The 18,696-nt window shown below is 38.7% G+C and overlaps 1 protein-coding gene across 2 annotated transcripts in view; it reads left to right on the forward strand.

Annotated features, from left to right (window-relative positions):
* col9a1a (collagen, type IX, alpha 1a) overlaps positions 1 to 18,284 on the forward strand; it is an 82,904-nt gene extending 64,620 nt beyond the window's left edge. For both annotated transcript variants that reach the window (XM_035403049.1, XM_035403050.1), the window contains exons 29-33: positions 1,132 to 1,278; positions 3,550 to 3,604; positions 6,425 to 6,613; positions 15,196 to 15,273; positions 16,795 to 18,284. In XM_035403049.1, the coding sequence (XP_035258940.1) occupies positions 1,132 to 1,278; positions 3,550 to 3,604; positions 6,425 to 6,613; positions 15,196 to 15,273; positions 16,795 to 17,000 (675 nt within the window). In that variant the 3' untranslated portion in view covers positions 17,001 to 18,284. The remainder of the gene's footprint in view (positions 1 to 1,131; positions 1,279 to 3,549; positions 3,605 to 6,424; positions 6,614 to 15,195; positions 15,274 to 16,794) is intronic.
* The last annotated feature ends 412 nt before the right edge of the window (positions 18,285 to 18,696 follow it).

The raw sequence follows: 18,696 nt of genomic DNA on the forward strand, positions 1-18,696 counted from the left end.
CAGAACTACAGAAGCTACACTGCAAGATGCAAACCATGATGGCCAGGTTTGCTGAGAAGTTTCTAAAAGAGCCGACAGAGTTCTGGGGAAAAGGTCTTGTGGACAGATGAGACCAAGATGTACTTGTATCAGAGTGATAGTAAGAGCAAAGTGTAGAGGCCAATAAGAACTGGCCAAGATCCAAAGCATCTTATCCTCTCAAGTACAACCAAATGCCTTGTCAGGCTCTTTGTGATTTTTGAGCTCACCAGGGGCTCTCTTCTTAATGATGTTCCAAACAGTTTCCCTTGACTTTCATTGGCACAACTCCGGTCATCATGTTGACAAACACAAATAACAGACTCATTACATTACATTTATTTGGCAGACGCTTTTACCCAAAGCGACGTATGGTAAGTGTGTACCAAAGGTCATTGGAACAACTACAAGACACAGGTCCGATAAGGTACAATACTCATTTTGTAACAGTTATTCATAACCATAAACACTTTACCTCCAGTTCATTCAGTAAACATTACACTCTGACCTAGCCTATGCTAAGTCACTAGGAGGCATGACAAGCTACAACATCAAGATATTGTTACATAGTAAATGTAAGTGCTGGATGGAGGTACATGTAACAAGAAAGTGGCACAGGAGGTAGATGTGTAACTTGAAAGTGCTATAGGAACAAAGTAGAGGGATTTAAGTGATAAAAAAATTAAACCAGATTGGATGTGCCCTGCAGAGTGGTGACAGTTAGTTAGTCCAGGTATAGTGTGAAGAGATGAGTCTTGGGACCACGGCGATAGATGGGTAATGACTGAGTGAGACTCCAAAGACAATGACTCCAAAGACAATGAAAAGGCTAGAATCAAAACTAGATACTGAAAGCTCTCATATACCTGCACTAAGGAAGCAATTGAAAACCTGACTAAACAGAAACACCTGTGATGCCACTTGTCCCAAACATTATGATGCCCAGCGAAGGGAGGACTGTTTATGAAACGTACTGTAATTTCTACATGATGAAACAAAAATATATAAAAATGCCCTTAAATCAGTGTATTAGTATAATATATGTTGACTGAATGTATAATATGTTAAAGAGAATGCACTGAATGCCAGCCTAATGTTTTTCTCTGTTTCTAGACTGGGAGTCCTGGAGAAACTGGAGCCAGGGGACCAGAGGGAAGCCGCGGACAGCCTGGGCTTGAGGGACCTCCTGGCAGTCCCGGACCCCGGGGGATGCAGGGAGACAGGGGTGTGCCTGGGTTCCCAGGGTTCCAGGGACCATCGGTAGGTGACATTTTAATACATGAACACTGTACATGGAAAATGGTGCAATTACAAAGCATCTTACTGCATGCTGTGATGTAATCATGTGACCTTGTTACTCACATGAACACTTATATAAAAGCTTCGCAATCACAGGAAAATAAATAGTAAGGAGTATTTCACCAGACAACATATAAAACAATAAATTATTCTTTATATTAATGTCCACCTAAAAAAATATAGTACAATAGAATATGTTTTTTAAACAAAAATGGGAAATATTCATGATTCGGACAGCCGAATGTTACATAATAAAAATGACTTGCATTGGTGAGATGAATCAACAAAGATTGCAAACTGCCACGGTTAAGAAATCAATACCTTTAATCATTATCTTTTTATACATGCCCTTCTGTGTGTGATGATGGTAGCAATGAAGGAATTAACTTTTGAGTCCATAAATAGTCAGACAAAGCCAATGCTCCAGATGGATGCTGCTGCATATATACTAGCACAGATAACAAATTGACTGAATAGTAGCAATGTATAGCCTGTTATGTTGAGTCTGCCGAGATTAACTTTTTTATTTTTATTTTGCGTTTTTAAGAAAACATCTGTAGGAGCTTCAAGATCAAGATAATAGGTTAAGGAATACAGAGTACCCCACAAGTCGGTGAAAAAGTATTTGCCCCCTTCCTGATTTCCTCTATTATTGCATATTTATCACACTGAATGGTTTCAGATGTTTAGACAAAATCTAATATTAAACTAAGGGAAACTGAGTAAACACAAAACACTTTTTTTTCAAATAATTAGTTCACTTATTTAATGAAAAAAGTTATCAAACACCCATATCACCCGTGTGAAAAAGTAATTGGCCCCATAGTTACTCAGTCAACCAATTTACCAAATTTCATTGATAATTAGTTTCAGTTGATTGAACACAGCCAGGCTTTATTGCAGCCAGTCCTGTTGAATCTAATCCTTATTCATATTGACCCTTACCATCAGAGTGAAGTAGTCACCACAAAAGTTCTACAAGCATCCTATGCCATGTTCAAAGGAAATTCAGTCAAAATATATCAGTCTGGAAAGGATTACAAGACCATTTCTAAGGCTCTGGGACTCCACTGAACCACAGTGAGAGCCATTATCTCCAAATGGAGTACACTTGGAACAGTGGTATATCTTCCCAGGAGTGGCCAGCCTGCCAAAATTTTGCCAAGGGCACAGTGACAACTCATCTAGGAAGTCATAAAAGATCCCATAAGACAATCCAAAGAACAACATATAAAAGGCCATATAAAGTCAGCTCCCAAGCCTCAGCTAACGTCAGTGTTCATGACACCACAATAAGAAAGAGACTGGGCAAAAATTGGATTCTTGGGAGAGTGGCAAGGTGGAAAACACTGCTAACCAAGAGAAATATAAATTCTCATCTCACATTTACAAAAGAAAAAGTGCCTAGATGATCCCCAAGCCTTTTAGGATATTGTTCTATGGACAGACTAATCAAAAGTGGAACTTTTTGGATGACACAGATCCCATTATGTCTAGCATAAAGGTAATACAGCATTTAACAGTAAGATCATCATACTAACAGTCAAACAAGGTGGCAGCAGTATGATGATGTGGGGATGCTTTGATACCTTTTTTTTATTAAATAAATTTAATATTTTTTGAATGTGTTTTGTGTTTACTCACATTCCATTTGTCTAATGTTACATTTTGTCTAAAGATCTGAAACCATTTGGTGTGACAAATATGCAATAATAGAGGAAATCAAGCAGGAGGCAAATATTTTTCCCAGCTCTGTATTCTGGTTTTGAGAACTGACCGTGCCAACTGCAGTCCCACAGAATAGCAAACTGGCAGGTGCCGCATTGCCCAGGAATGGAGTTAAAGAGTACATGGCATAAGTATATGGAGCTAGCTAAATAGATGTCTGCATTAATGCAATACCTTCACTGAAATGTTGAGGTAGTTTGTGTCAATGTCAAACCATGATCTTATATCTAATATATATTTCAACCCAGAGGAAAAACAATGCATTATTGTTGATGCAAAAATGATATGATATATATTTTTATGATATTTACATTTATATTTATATGTACTTGCTACTTAACTGAAATCTTTCATTATTGTAGGCATATACACACCAAAATATCAGTGTTAATTCAACTATGATGAGTTTGTACTTGTGCAAAAGCGATGTGGTACTATCACAGGGTTGATGTAACACTGAAGGCTTTGCTGTATAATTCTCACAAAACATTTATGTTTTCCCAGGGTAAACAGCCAAGTGATCAGCACATCAAGCAAGTCTGCATGAGAGTAATTCAGGGTAGGTGTTTTACATTACACTACATTACAATACATTTTATTTGCCTCTGCCTGGCAGCCTGGTGTGGAAAATAATCGCTGATATACCAGCAAAGGTGGCCAGATATCAGCCACATATTGCCCCTCCACAACATTGCCCAATGCTTGTCCCCTTCTTGACTTACACCCTCCCCCACCATCTCTGACCAGGAGGGCAGGGTGCTGGTAGCCCAGAGAGTGTCTTGTCTCAACAGGGTGACATGCTTTTTCCCAGATCTGTGATAAACAAAGAAGTTTTATTGTTGCGGGTACAAGAAACAGCAGGTCACTCTGACATTAGTGTCTTTATTGCGGGCTCAAAGTGAATGATCCCTAATCAAGGCAGTGTTTACTGAGCCCATTTGATGGTGAGGCACTCCTTTCCCACTGCTGATTAGCGTTGTTCTCGTGGTAATAGCGTCATGCTAAAGTACAGAATCGGGTCATCCCTACCTTGCATTTCCTGGGAAGGCACCGCTCCTGTAACCATCTCGGAGGTGTCTGTTTTTACCACCATCTCTGTGAAGTCAAGGGTCACTAGTACTCGGGAAGAACACAAGGCTTTCTTTTCTTTCCACTTCAGCGGTCAACTTCACCACATAGTCCTAATTCTTTCAGGTGAGGTTTGAACGGGGTGTGGCTAGAGAGGCAGAACTATGGATAAATCTTTGATACTGACTGGTAAGGACAAGAAAGCCTTCTACCTTTTTTGTTAACTAGCTGGAAACAGTCCCATATTTTATCTATCGTCCTCTCTTGGGGCTTCACATTCCATCAGCTAATAGCGTACTCCAGGTACTTACAGTTGAGGCCGAAAGTTTACATACACCTAGGCTAAAGACATTCAAACTCAATTTTTCACAACTCCACAAATTTCATGTTACCATACATTTTCTGTGTTAAGTCAATTAGGGCATCTACTTTATTTCCATAAGAGGTAATTTCAAAATAACAGCTAAGAGGCAGATTTATTTCAGCTTTTATGTACTATATCAGATTTTCAGTGGGTCAAAAGTTTAAATACACTTAGCATTTTGTGGAATTGCCTTTTAATTGCTTAACTTGAATCAAACGCTTGGGGTAGCCTTCCACAAGCTTCTCACAATATTTTTCCGAAATTTTTGCCCGTTCCTCCTAACAGAACTGGTGTAACTCAGTCAGGTTTGTGGGCCTCTTTGCTCGGACACGATTTTTCAGTTCAGTCCAGAGATTTTCGATGGAATTCAGATCAGGGCTTTGTGATGGCCACTCCAATACTTTCACTTTGTTTTCTTTAAGCCATCTTGTTACAACTTTGGAGGTATTCTTAGGCTCATTGTCCTGCTGGAAGACCCAGTTGCAACCAAGTTTTAACTTTCTAGCTGATGTCTTGAGGTGTTGTTTCAGTATTTCTAAATAATCCTCCTTCCTCATGATGAAATCTATTTTTCCTCCATACATAGCTCTGATCATTATGGCCAAATTGTTCAATTTTCATCGGACCAGAGAACATTCCTCCAAAAGGCTAGGTCTTCGTCCTGGTGATCACCTGCAAACTTCATTCTGGCTTTTTTATGCCGGTCATGAAGTAGGGGCTTCTTCCTTGAACGACAGCATTTCAGGCCATGGCGATGTAGGATTCTATGAATGGTGGATGTAGATACTTTGGTACCTGATGCCTGCAACACCTTCACTAGTTCCTTTGTTGTTGTCTTGGGGTCCAGTGGAACCTTTCGGACCAAAGTTCGTTCAGCCCTGGGAGTTAATTTGTGCCTCCTTCCTGAACGATGTAGTGTCCGTGTGGTCCCAAGATTTTTATATTTGCATACAATTGTTTGTACAGATGCTCGTGGTACCTTCAGTTGTATGGAAATTTCTCCTAAGGAGAAACCGGACTTGTGGAGGTCCACAATTTTTTTTGGGCTGAGTTGCTTGGATTTTCCCATTGTATCAAGGGCAGAAAGGCAGTGGCTCTAAAGGTAGACCCTTAAATACAGCCACAGGTGCCAATTAACTCGCAGTTAACTCCTAATTATGATAATTGGCCAATCAGAAGCTTCTAAAAAGTCATTACATCAATTTACGGAATCTTCCAGACTGTTTAAAGAGTCTGTCAACTTGGTGTATGTAAACTTTTGACCCATTGGAATTCTGATATAGTGAATTAAAGCTGAAATAAATCTGTCTCTAATCGATTGTTTTAAAATGACCTCTGACGTGAACAAAGCAGATGCCCTAATTGACTTTCCAAAAGAAATGTATGGTAACATGAAATGTGCGGAGTTGTGATAAACTGAGTTTGAATATCTTTACCCTAGGTGTATGTAAACTTTTGGCCTCAACTCATTTCTCCAACCTGAAACTCCTATGGTTGTGCCTGTTGGTTGTGAGCCCACTCCTGTTGCTGTTGTGCTTGTGCTATATGTTCCTGAAATACAGGCCACACAGCTTTTACCCTTGACATGATTGATTAGGCTGCGGTGTCGGCATGGTTACTCCTCCCAGTCCTCCTTCACCCTGGGGTTGATGACCAAAAACAGCTCAAAGGTGGATTCCCTCTGGGAAATTCATGATTGAGACATGTCTTTCTGGCAACATGTTACTGGTCCAGATTAGCAACGCTATCCTAGGTGTATACTGTTCATAACATTTTCTACAGGTTTTTATAGTAATAATCTTCTATCAACTTATATTTGTGTGCTTGATAGCTGAAGTTCAGAATTAATCTCTAGAGCTTTGTTGGTAGGACTCATAGAAAAGAGTCACAATGTTGTGGTCATCTACATTTCCCTGATATTATTCTCTTGTCTGTCATGTGTCACAGAGCAGTTGGCCCAGTTGGCAGCTAGTCTGAGGAGGCCGGAGTCTGGGGTTGCTGGTCTGCCTGGTCCATCTGGGCCTCCTGGTCCCCCTGGCCCCACTGGAGAAAGCGGCTTCCCTGGGCATGTTGGTGCAAGAGGGTTGCCAGGGCTCAAAGGACCACCAGGCGTCATTGGGGTCAAAGGGCTTAAAGGTGAGTTTCCAGTTCATAAATGTGACATCTGGGCTGAGTACCGATGTGGTAAGGGAAGCCCCATAATAAATGTAACTGTATTTATATGGACTGTACATTTTATAGTTGGCACATACTGTCTACCAGGGGCAGGGGATTAGCTTGGGGGGTCCCAGGACAAGAACAGATAACAGCACTAATTATGAACTGAGCTGTGTGTGGAGTTTCTGACACATATAAAGCCCAAAAAAGAAGACTCATTAAAGGTGAAAAATTTGACTCAATCCATTTGATTGCTCTTCTTCATATAAATAAAACATGACAGTTACTATGAAGAGGAGGGTTTGTGATATGCCTAAAGTGGAGGAAAATTGCAGTGTTCTTCATTGTAGTCATGTTGGCAATATGCTATTGATCACCTGCTAGCCAAACTATCTACCTATCTATGTAGATCAGTGTTTTTCAAAGTAGGCGCTGTGGCACCCTGGTGCCCTGGGGTGTTGTCTGATGAAACTAAGAAATCATACTGTGAATTAGAAAAAAAACTGATTTCAATTCACAATATAGCATTTGTAAGCTGAACTGATTTTAATACATAATGGAGCATTTGTTATAGCTTGTTGCATTTTTTAGTCAAGCAGCTTCATATGTCATTGTAGAAATTAATAAAGAAAATAAGTGAAACCACATGTAAGTGCTAGAGTCTTCCAAGGCACAAACTCTGATCTCTTGTGGGAGAGGCTGTCATACTAACCACTACACTAAATTAGCAGAGTGGATAAGGCACTAGTTATTGCAAGTGATTGGCTTGTGAGAATTACCTAAATATGTAATGTCTAAAAATGCAATTTATTAAATGAAATAAATTTAATATTTTGACATGTTTATCTATTTCACTTTTTAATACAGATTCACAAAATGTACAACCAATTCATACAAACAGTGAACAGTTTTTTATCACTTAAAAACATATGTGGGCTAAAAGAGTGTTGGAAACTGCATATATCATTTTTGGGTGCTGTGAAAAATTATTTAATGTTAAATGTAGTTGTAATTTAACCAAATAGAACTGAGAGAGCAATGGCTTGTTTCTAAGAGGTTGTAACTTTAACTTTAAAAGAGAAACATACTGTAAACCTACATCTTGAACTCAAACACATTTTCAATTTATGTAAATAGAGGGAGGGATTATTATAGTATACATGAATCAATTAAGGAAGAGTTGGGTAGTTGGAATTGTAGGACAGAGGAAGTTATATGGAGTAGGTTACGGTTCGGGCATACAGGACTAAATTCATCGCTGAGACTGATTTGGAAACATGAAACAGGGTTAGGTGAGTGCTTAGGTAAGGAAACAGTAGAACATGTGCTAATGTTTTGTAAGTTGTATGATCTGGACAGGGAGAGTTTGTTTGAGAAACTGGACGGGGATGGAGTACATGTGGGATATTAGGGAGAGGATAATTAGTTAGCAATAGAGCAGCTGATCAGAGCCCTTTCTAAGGCTGTGGATCTGAAATGTGTTTGGAGGTGGGCCTTGTGTTTGTAAATCAGGGGCATGTGGTCTGTCTGTGTAACGTTAGCAGACAAACATTAACGAGCCACTGTACTATCTTGGTTGAATCACACATGAATATTTTGTCACTAACCGCTAGATTGCCAATGTTAATCTTCAATTTTATGTAATGTAAAGAAGGGAAACTCACCAGCAGAGAGTTAGCCAACATATCTCCCAAAAAGGTACGTTTCCATCAGTGAACACTTGGATAAAAAACAGAAGATGTATATGAACAAACTGTGGCTACGTACCTGTATGTTATCTGCTAGCCTGCTATCTGGCCAAACGTTAATGTTAACAACAGTTGCATTAAAACAGGGCCGGATCTAGAAGTGAGCAGGGGTGGGCAGTGCCCACCCAAATTCCTGCTGTTCCCACCCAATTGGTCAACTTTATTCTGCGCCATTTGAATCTGCCAATCATTTTTATTTCATTCGCCCCGTCAGAATTTCCTGATTTCTGATTTGCTGGTTGGACAGAATAAAATGGTAAATGGACTGCATTTATATAGCGCTTTTATCCAAAGCAATTAGGAGTTAGGTGTCTTGCTCCTAATAAAATGGTAAATGGACTGCATTTATATAGCAGACACTTCGACATGCCCAAGGCGGGGGATTGAAACGGCAACCCTCCGACTGTCAGACAACCGCTCTTCCCAGAGGAAAAATCTTTTGCTCAGGATAGTCTTTCTTTAACTCTTGAGAAAGTAGTAAGATCTCAATTGTACATCTTTTTGAGATCAATTCAATCTGAATTGTTGCTCCTAAAACCCCCTCAGGAGAAAAGATGAGATAATGAGAGAATGAATTTGAGATTTCAGTAAGACGAATGGATATTGAATTGAGATGCGATTGTTTATCATGAGGTCACTATGAGAAAACTGAGACATATTTGAGAAGAATCATGAGATCCTAGGAGTCATAGCTGAGTTTTCTTTGAGCTCTTTCTCTGATCTCATGATCCCATGTTCAGGAGACGTAAATTAGACTTATTTAAGATCATTTAGAGATCTCTTGTTTTGATCAGAGTAAGACATAAATGAGATATGTGGTTGTTTCTCCTGAGTTGAATTTGAGAAGTAGGAGAAAAAGCCTTTGGTTTCACCTTAATATTAAAAATGGCTCATTTGTGTCTAGGAGAAATGAAACAACTATGAGATCTCTTCTTGGATTTTGCTTTCCTATGGGTTACCTCCAACGGTATAAACAATAAACAACGGAGATGCCTTAACTCCGATATCATTCTGCAATCATTCGTCGCCTGTGACAGTGGAGGAGGAATATTAGCTCATTCTTATTAAAGCTTATTCTTGTTAAAATTTAATTTCCAATTTATTGTTGTTGTAGTTTGTTGTAGTGTGTTGAATAAGGGTCTTTGCTGGTAGTGGCTTAGTTTACTAGATAAATAGCTAGCTAGCTAGCTAACGTTACTGTTAGCTAGCAAGCACACTAGAACAGTATTTAACATTTGACAGTTTGCTATCGTTGATATCAGTGCTCAGCATGGCTGGATTATGGACCGGGCCAGCGGGGCCAGTGCCCCAGGGCCTCGGACTGCCAGGGGGCCTCCAAGCCTCAGGCTGCGCGCGGTGTGTTGTCAAGACTTCCGTTTAAAGAGTGAGCTGACCACTAGGGCCCCTACGCCCCTGGGGCTTAAAGCGTGATCTGACCACTAGGGCCCCTGGGCCCCTCGGCACCTACAGTGTGAGGGTCCCTGGGCCCCTCCGCACTTAAAGCATGAGCTGACCACTAGGGCCCTCGGGCCCCGCACCGCTTACAATGTGAGGCCCCTCGGTGCTTAAAGCATGAGCTGACCACTAGGGCCCTCGGGCCCCGCACCGCTTACAATGTAAGGCCCCTCGGTGCTTAAAGCGTCAGCTGACCACTAGGGCCCCTGGGCGCTTACAGTGTAAGTTGACCACTAGGGCCCCCAGGCCCCTCGGTGCATACATCGAGCGTAACATCTGGGCCCCTTGGTACATACAGTGCATGCTTAAAACGAGAGCCTCTCGGAGAGTACAGTGCTGTACAACTGAGCCACTGGTTGGCACCAAGTGGCCAAAACCAGACTTCGTTTTTGAAGCTCACTTCCTGGTCTTGTTGAGAGATGTTGCTCACTAGCGCCACTACGGTCCAGTATAGGTGTTTCCATATCCGGTTTCCATGTAAGTCTATGATACAAATGCGGTCAAAATACAAAGTCAATAATTTTTTCTCACAAAAACAAATAGTCGCAATATGTGTATTTTATTTGTCTTATGACTGTCCATGGGCTGATTTCATGATTTATTGTGTCATTTGGGCACTGTTATAATATTTGTTGCAAACCAATGAGGTACAGTTTGCGTCAATTCCTGATTACTGCAGAGGACCAAGCTACAGTAGGGGCCTATTCCTCATGTGCAAATAATTTTGAATAATTTTGAGTACAACTGTATGTAGACTGATAATGTTTAAGAACAGACACATCAGACGTACATTAAAACTAGGAAAACAGCTCTGTAGTATAGCCCACTGTGTGAAAAGGTGCCCACCCCAAATTTCTAATTGCCCCCGCCCCCAATCTGAGCAGTTTAGACGCTGGCCTGCATTAAAATATTTAATTTCAGCACAGTCATAATAAAAATAAAATAATGCAGAAGGCTCAGAAGAGGTGGAGGCTTAATCCCATTTCAGTTTTTTCTGCCCTCGAGCTACATGTGCGCTGTCCACTGTATGTAAACGTAGAACTCGATCACTGGGCTAGGAGTTTGCTAGCCACCTAGCTAGGTAACACGTATTGTTTCAGCCAAAAACTGTGCAGCTGCACCATGCTAGTTAGCTAATAGCCTAATCAGATTACAATAAAATCGACCTGTTACCATCTTTACACTCTTCAAACTCTCAAAAGCTACAGAGGGCAGTCTGCAGTCAATATCTCCCTATCTACAACACCAAGATGACAAAAAGCACATGATCCCAAAAATTGCTGTAATATTTGGATCATAACAGAAAAAATCACCATACAGCTCATTTTTTCCCATAGTAAGCAATTTTCAACATCAAAAGGATTCAACCAAGGCACAGTACCCCATTGGAAACCGAACACCTTGTAAAGAACTTTATCTACTCACTCACTTGAAGGCCATCCGCCATGCATTGTGCAAAATTGTCAGAAACCCACTTCAGCTTCAGCTCCCAATCTTTGATGCTCTTGTTTATATAGCCAGTCCGTTCAGTCTCTCCTGCCCCATGTTGCTTCTCAGTTAGTTCTCAATTAACCCTTTAATCCCAAGCATTTAAAAGGTGATTTCCACCTGGTTAGCACTACTCATAAATGGAGCCTTACTACATTGTGGCACATATGTACCATCAAATTTTGATACATAGTCTACCATCAAGGCTATGTATCATAATTTAGGAATTATGTTTAGAATTATTCATGGTATACACATAATTAGGCATGCACTAATATGAAAATTTCTTACCGATGCCGAGTCCGATTATTTGGGGTGAACATCAGCCAATATCGATACTGATTGTTTGGTGGTTTTGCTTCCATAAGTTTTATAAACAACAATTAAAAATATTTTTATTCTACACAATTTTAATTACACAACTTAAAAGTAATGCAACAAACTTAAACATGTATTTTTCATAACATTTCTTCACAATCACCCAGACCTGGTGGTATGCACTGAAAAACCCTTAAACAGACGCGGCACGCAGGGTGACATATTGTCGTGGTCAGATGGTGCAGCAGGCAGTCTGTAATCTATATGCCTTCAAAGCATCAAATTGATTCAATATTGGCATATAAATAATTATGAAATATATTTCCACATCCTCATACTGTACTTTTCATCTCTCTCCTTTTTAATTTTTTTTTTTTTTAACTAAACTAAGTTTTATGAACTGTCTGAACCACCCCCCCCCCCCCCCCCATTTAACCGGGGGGGACATTGAACAATCAAAAACTGAAAAAAATAAATATATATAAATCTAAATATTCTGTATTGCATTGGAAATAGAAACTATTTACAGTAAAGATATATAGAAAAATGTCCTTCAGTTGAAGGGAATAATCTTAAATTCCAATGATGCTGCATTCGCTTTTCTTGATGTGTTAACGTTACTGCAGTTCGCTAAGGAAACATGAATTACTACTTTACAATTGTAACAGTAATACATTAACTTTTTTTGCCTGTTTTATTTTTTCATTTTTTATTTTTTTCCCCCTACTGAACTAAGTTTGGATAGACTGCAAACCACCTGATGTCCTCATATTTTCCCTTGGTGGCAACTGTTAGCCTACCATGAAAATCTGGACTGGATTTCGTGTTCATTTGATAGCCAATATCTATGGCTGATACATACAGCATGTTACATCTTAAACTGATGAATATTGACTGAAATACAAGGTAAAACATTTCGTAAAATATTTTGACTGGATTTTTTTAAATGGAGGAAATTAAAACATTCAGCTAAAACTAGAGCCCGACCGATGGCAGATTTTTGGGTCTGATGCCAATCCCAATTTTGGAGAGTCCTAGCCCACCGATTACCGATGTTTGGACATTTTCAAATCAATTTGAAAAACTTATATTTTATTAAAGTTTCTATATTTAAGAACATTTAACTTATAAGCAAACAAATAAAAATAAAAATAAACACGCAAAGAATAGATTACTTTTTAGATAAAAAAGTAAAAGATGATATTAAATTAAATATATATATTAACACCATCTTTAAGTGTGTGAAATCAAAATAACTCCACATCTTGCTTTTACTCCTTTCTTTTCCAGCCATCTATAAAAAATTAATTTAAAAAATCAGTTTTCCAGTTTCAAACATGTATTTTTATGAATATTATTATTATTATTGTTGTTGTTATTATTAATTTGTTATTATTATTTCTTAGCATCTATTCTCAGTACATTCATTATATTTTCTTATTTTATTCGTACTACATGATCTCAAAGAGTAAGACTATCTAGTGAGCGTCCCTGTCCATAAGAATTAGGCGGTGAAAATAACTACAATGCGCTCTGACGCGTGACTAGATGACACACTCGCTCGCAATAACGCATTAGCTATTGACACAGCCTCATTATTTCTTATTATATATTCTCAGTAAGTTAAATGAATTATATTTTCTTATTTTATTTCTACTACATGATCTCAAAGAGTAAGACATTATCTAGCGGAGCTAAAGAGTGAATCAAGTGTAACATTAGATGAAATTAAATTGACTGGATGAAATACGTGAAAAAAACTACAATGCGCTTTCGTGCAGGTTACCCGCGCTAACTGTTGGTTGATTCACTTCTCCAGCAGCAATCCTTCTCTCATGTTATCACGACAGATAACATGGCTTAAAATGATCCATGTTAGAAGTGTTTTATCTGCGTTTTTACTGTCTGGTTAGCTTGCTACGATGACGCGTGACTAGATGACACACTCGCTTGCAATCACGCGTTGGCTATTTACACAGCATCATATAGTAGCTAATATCATTATCTCAGATAAAAAACAAATGTGTGATACATTCAATCACCATTTTATTTTACCTGGTTATTTATTTGAGAATACAGCGATGTCCTCTGGAAATGTAGATCCTACGCTGCTTATGTGCTCACTGCCACTTCATAAAGGCTTGCTAGCCAGCTAGCTTGCGAAAGTGAACCAAATATGTTAGCTAGCTCGCTCGCTTGATAATGAGGATTGATAAACATAGTGGTCGTATAAACGCATTTAATTAAAAACTTTCACTAAATATACATACCTTTATTGCGGCAATTGAAGAAGAAGAAGTCTTGCAGTGGAGAATATTGGATGAGGCACGAGTGACAAACGTCTTATTACAGAAGTAGCGCGTCAGCTGCTGCAGTTCACACTTGTATTAGAGCTCCCTCTACTGGATAATTCTAGTAAATAGCAATTACAACGTTCGAACAGACAAGTACAGATAAATAATCATTGTTTTTTGTTTATTATACTTATTAAAAAATCGGGGCACATCGGCGGCACAACTGCCGATCCCGATGTCGTCAAAAAAGTCAAATAATGGCCGATATATCGGCCATACCGATATATCGGTCGGGCTCTAGCTAAAACTACAGGTTCTGAGCTTCATTTTGATGTATAGGTTGCGGGGATTTGAAAAAAATCCAGCTGCCACACCAGGCTTTTGTCTCGCTAGCTCCCGCACCTGACGTCTCCTCCTCCTCGATGCGAGAGTTTCCCTGAGTGATAGCCAGGAATGGTCAGCTCTCAGCCCGCTGTGCACTGCCTCGGTGGGGGCGACTACAGAATACAGCGATCACTTTTCAATAATGTGTAGTAAATGAAACAACTAGTTAGTGAAATCAAAGTCCTACGTTGCAAACAGAATGGGCATTTTTATCTTGTGGCCATCCACAATGATATGAATCGTTTTGAAGAAACATAATGGCTGACGCACAGAAGCGCAGTGGCTCAAAGTTTGTTGGTGTAGCAGCTGTGCGTAAAAAAAAAAACCCACCTGGGTTGAAAATAGCTCCTGACCCTGATAACAACTTTAGCTTATATATGAGTGGGGGCATTTTAGTTTACAGAAACATTTACATTGACAAAAGAGCCATAAAGATGTATTGGATATACCACAAGTGAATGCATTGTAAGTACATTACATACGGACCTTTAAAACATTTTTTGAATGATTTATTTCATGATCTGAGGTGCTGTTTTGAAAGCTGAAAGGATATATGATTAAAAAATAAACAAAGTAACCATACAAAGTATTTAAAAAATTGTTTTATGATGTGGGTTTGTGTGTAATAAATGGGGGGATGGAAAGGCTACTTTTATTTTACTACCATTTATTGCCCTGTGCTCAGCACAGATTTCAGGTAATGCATTCACTTCAGTATGAGTACAAATCAGATTCAGGCAGATAGTCTTCATATTTTCTATTTACCTGCAGATTTGAACATAATTGTGCTCCCTCATTATTTTGACAAGTCTATTTGATACCTATGTAGAACTGAAAGAAGTTCTATATTAATTCAGTGTTTTTTGTACAACAGGTGATATGGGAGACCGAGGAGATAGAGGACCAACAGTACGAGGATCAAAAGGCCTACCTGGAGTGCCTGGCCTACCACGTGAGTGTCTGTGTCACTGCGGAGTGCCAGTAAATGTCCACCTGTCATGACTATCTTTAGGAACATGGCCCAGGTTCAGTTTGACTAAAATAAAGCCATGTTGTCCTAACCTTGAGTAACATCTAAAGGCATGGATTATTTTTTATGAAGTTGTTTCTCACACAACTTTATAAAAATAATAATAAGGTGTTTTGTGGCTGGGGATGCCATGTTGACTGAAATTCTCCTTCCCTGGGTGGCACTATGGGAATTTAAACATCATGCCACAGGACTCCTGGTCACAGTCAGTTTTCGCGCAATCTAGATTCTGGTTGTCCTGTGAATGAGTGCCTTGATGCACTTCTCCAAAACCCAGCATGGGTTTTTTATTATACAATGGGATTAATCAAATAGCATATTTACTAAACTGGAGAAAAACATTGACAGCACTCTCTTGAAAAATCAAACTGATAATTTATTACATAAATATATGAAGCATGCAAAACACGTTTTGTTATTGCCTTCTTCAGCATGCTAAACTTGCCAAAAATAACTAAACATTGAAGTAGGCGATTGCCAGAATGTTTGTCCTGGAGCCACACCAACGGACCATGATTAGCATACAGCAGGTTTCTCCATGTCAAATGTACTTCTGGTTCATGGCTTATCCAAATTTCCAGTAGTGCTAACATCTCAAAGTCAAAATTATTTCCACTGCTTTTTCCTCTGTTCTGAATTGTAGTGTTTTTTTAACGACGTAAGTTGTCGTTATGTACGACTTAAGCTGTTAATTGCAGTCAAGTATACATGGTCACTCTGCTCATTTGCAAAACTTTTGATACTTTGATACTTTTGATAAATACTACATAAAATGTTCAATTACACATTTTTTAATAAAGGAATTCATAACAGCCTTGCCAAACCGTCCTTTTTTGCATCCATGCAACTGGTTCGCAAAATATACAAATAAAATAAATTTAAAATAATGCCAACAATACCCTCATTATTGTTTGAGGTCATTTTCAGTTATTCTTGATGTGCGACCACCTTAAATCATGTGAATTTAAGCAATTAAAAATAATAATTATTGAGTTACTATTATAGCTCACAATTGGGGCATTGCCATTTTAAAATGTAACAAAGCACGTCAAAATTGGCACAGAAATATTAGAAGGTAAAGAAATTGGTTTTAATTCATGGTTAAATAATAAAATGCTTATGGTATGTCTATACAGAACTTTTGAAAGCTGTAGACATCTACAGAGAGCTAAAACAATATGAATCTGATGTATTGTAATGGTGGTTGTGTTACCAAAGCTAAAAGCTTTTTCAGTGTATGCGAGATCACTGGCCTGCTGAAGTGAATTTGTTTTAAGCATTCCATTATTCACCAGTGTGCTACAGCCCTATCTGCCATGCCTTTTTTTATATACCTGGGTGCAAAAAAAACAACAAAACATTTTTCTAAAGAATCCAGTGTATTTTTATTAGCCAGGATGTTAGTTGGTGATGGTGACAGAACGTATTATTTCCCTGATCCAGGTGAACCTGGAAGACCTGGTTATGGGACAGATGGCCGTGATGGTGAGAGAGGTCCTCCTGGTGTGCCTGGTATCCCTGGAATCCCTGGGCCTCCAGGTCCACCTGGTCTCAATGGCTATTGTGATCCCTCATCATGCAATTTACAGGCAGTGGCAGCCCCACAGTCTGCTAAGGACAGCAGCATGAAAGGGCCAGATGGCCCATGAGCAGGCTTCTGAGCATAGCATTGACCCTAACCAGGGCAGAAAGAACTGAGACTAATGGAACACTTTCCATTGAAGACTTACTGGCACAACATGAGCAGCCTCACATTTTTTATGATAGAGCGAGATGTGTTATTTTAACTGTTGTTTTTGTTTTATTCTGTTATGGTGCTCACCGGTCTGTAGAATCCCAAGAGATAAAATGTGTGTTTCGATCTCAGCTGTAGTGCCTAATGTGTAATAATGAAAAAAAGAGCTTTCGTTTTGTCACATGTATTACAGTGGAGACCCAGGTAAAACCCAGAAGAAAAAAAAAACATTTTAAAACAAAAAAATGTTTTAAAACGTTCCTTTTAAAAACATAATAGTGAAAACAGAATAGGCTGCTTTATTATATGTCAGAAATCTTTGTTCATGTGCAATTTTTTTGACTTTCATACTGATTACATTCCCTGCTAAATTAATTTATTTAGGAAGTGTGTTTCTTTTTTCCACATCCTGATTTTAATCAGGAGATAATGGTCAGTGTGTCTCAATACAGCGAAAGCATAGAAGGAAGGCAGTAAGACACTTTTTACTGTTAATGTTTAGGAAATATCCATACATTTTATGATGTTTTTATTTATTATATGAAGGTCAAACGTGCCCTCTAAGGTACAAAATAGGAAAAATAACAGCAGACTCACCAGTATCCACCAGTACACAGTTAACATAATTTTAGATGATCTATATCATTAAAGGTAATTTGATTAACAGGCTAATAACAATCTTAAGTGTTAATAAACATGGTTTTTGCTGAGGGAAGTCAAGCCTAGAAATCCTCCTGGACGTCTGTGAGTAAGCCACAAAACATTTTGACTCCAACCAGGCTCCTGATATGTATTTGGACTACAAAAAGGGATTTAATGAAGTACCATCAGATAGATTCATTGTGGAATTTACCCAGTAGGAATAGCTCAGTAGAAGTTTCTCTAATGTTCAATAGCACCCACACAAATATTTTTTTTTTGTTTTTATTGAGCATATTAACATTATTTCTCTTAGAACATTGTTTTAACATTATATTTGAACATAATGATTAGAACATGTACATGATTATAAACTTGTATGGATATGGACTGTCTATATTGACAATTACAAATTCATTGTTCTGTTTACCAAATTGAATGTTCACCCACTGGAACCTATTCTCTGTGAATGGCATGTATTCAGCATTCATGTTCTCATGGCACCCACTCATTGCCATTGAAATAAAGTGAGGTTGGATAATGACAACTGCTGATTGACCAGTTTTTCAGTTTTGTTTTTATTTAGATTTGGATTTTTTTTTGCAAGCTCCACACGCACACTTTGTCATTATAAGGTTGAACCAAACATTTTGGAACTCACTGTTAGTTGGTTATTTGTAGATGTTCATCCTATGAGATAATCTAATGTTATGGAAATGGCAGTCAATGCTATGGACGTGACTTAGGTGAATGCACAGCTAGGAGGGTTGGTGCTGACACTATATTAAAAGAATCAAGCTCCCCTTGAAATATTGTGGTCCAGATGCCCACCAACAAAGTAAGAAGACCTGATTTAGGGGGATGCTTTAAGATGTTGAATTCACCACAGCTAACATCCTGCACCCAAAATCTTGGACTCAGAAACTAAAAAAGAATATTATCAAAAAGGGTAAGTTTGAAAACAATATTAT

Source organism: Anguilla anguilla, chromosome 2, assembly GCF_013347855.1.
Source record: "Anguilla anguilla isolate fAngAng1 chromosome 2, fAngAng1.pri, whole genome shotgun sequence".
NCBI classification, from domain to species: domain Eukaryota; kingdom Metazoa; phylum Chordata; class Actinopteri; order Anguilliformes; family Anguillidae; genus Anguilla; species Anguilla anguilla.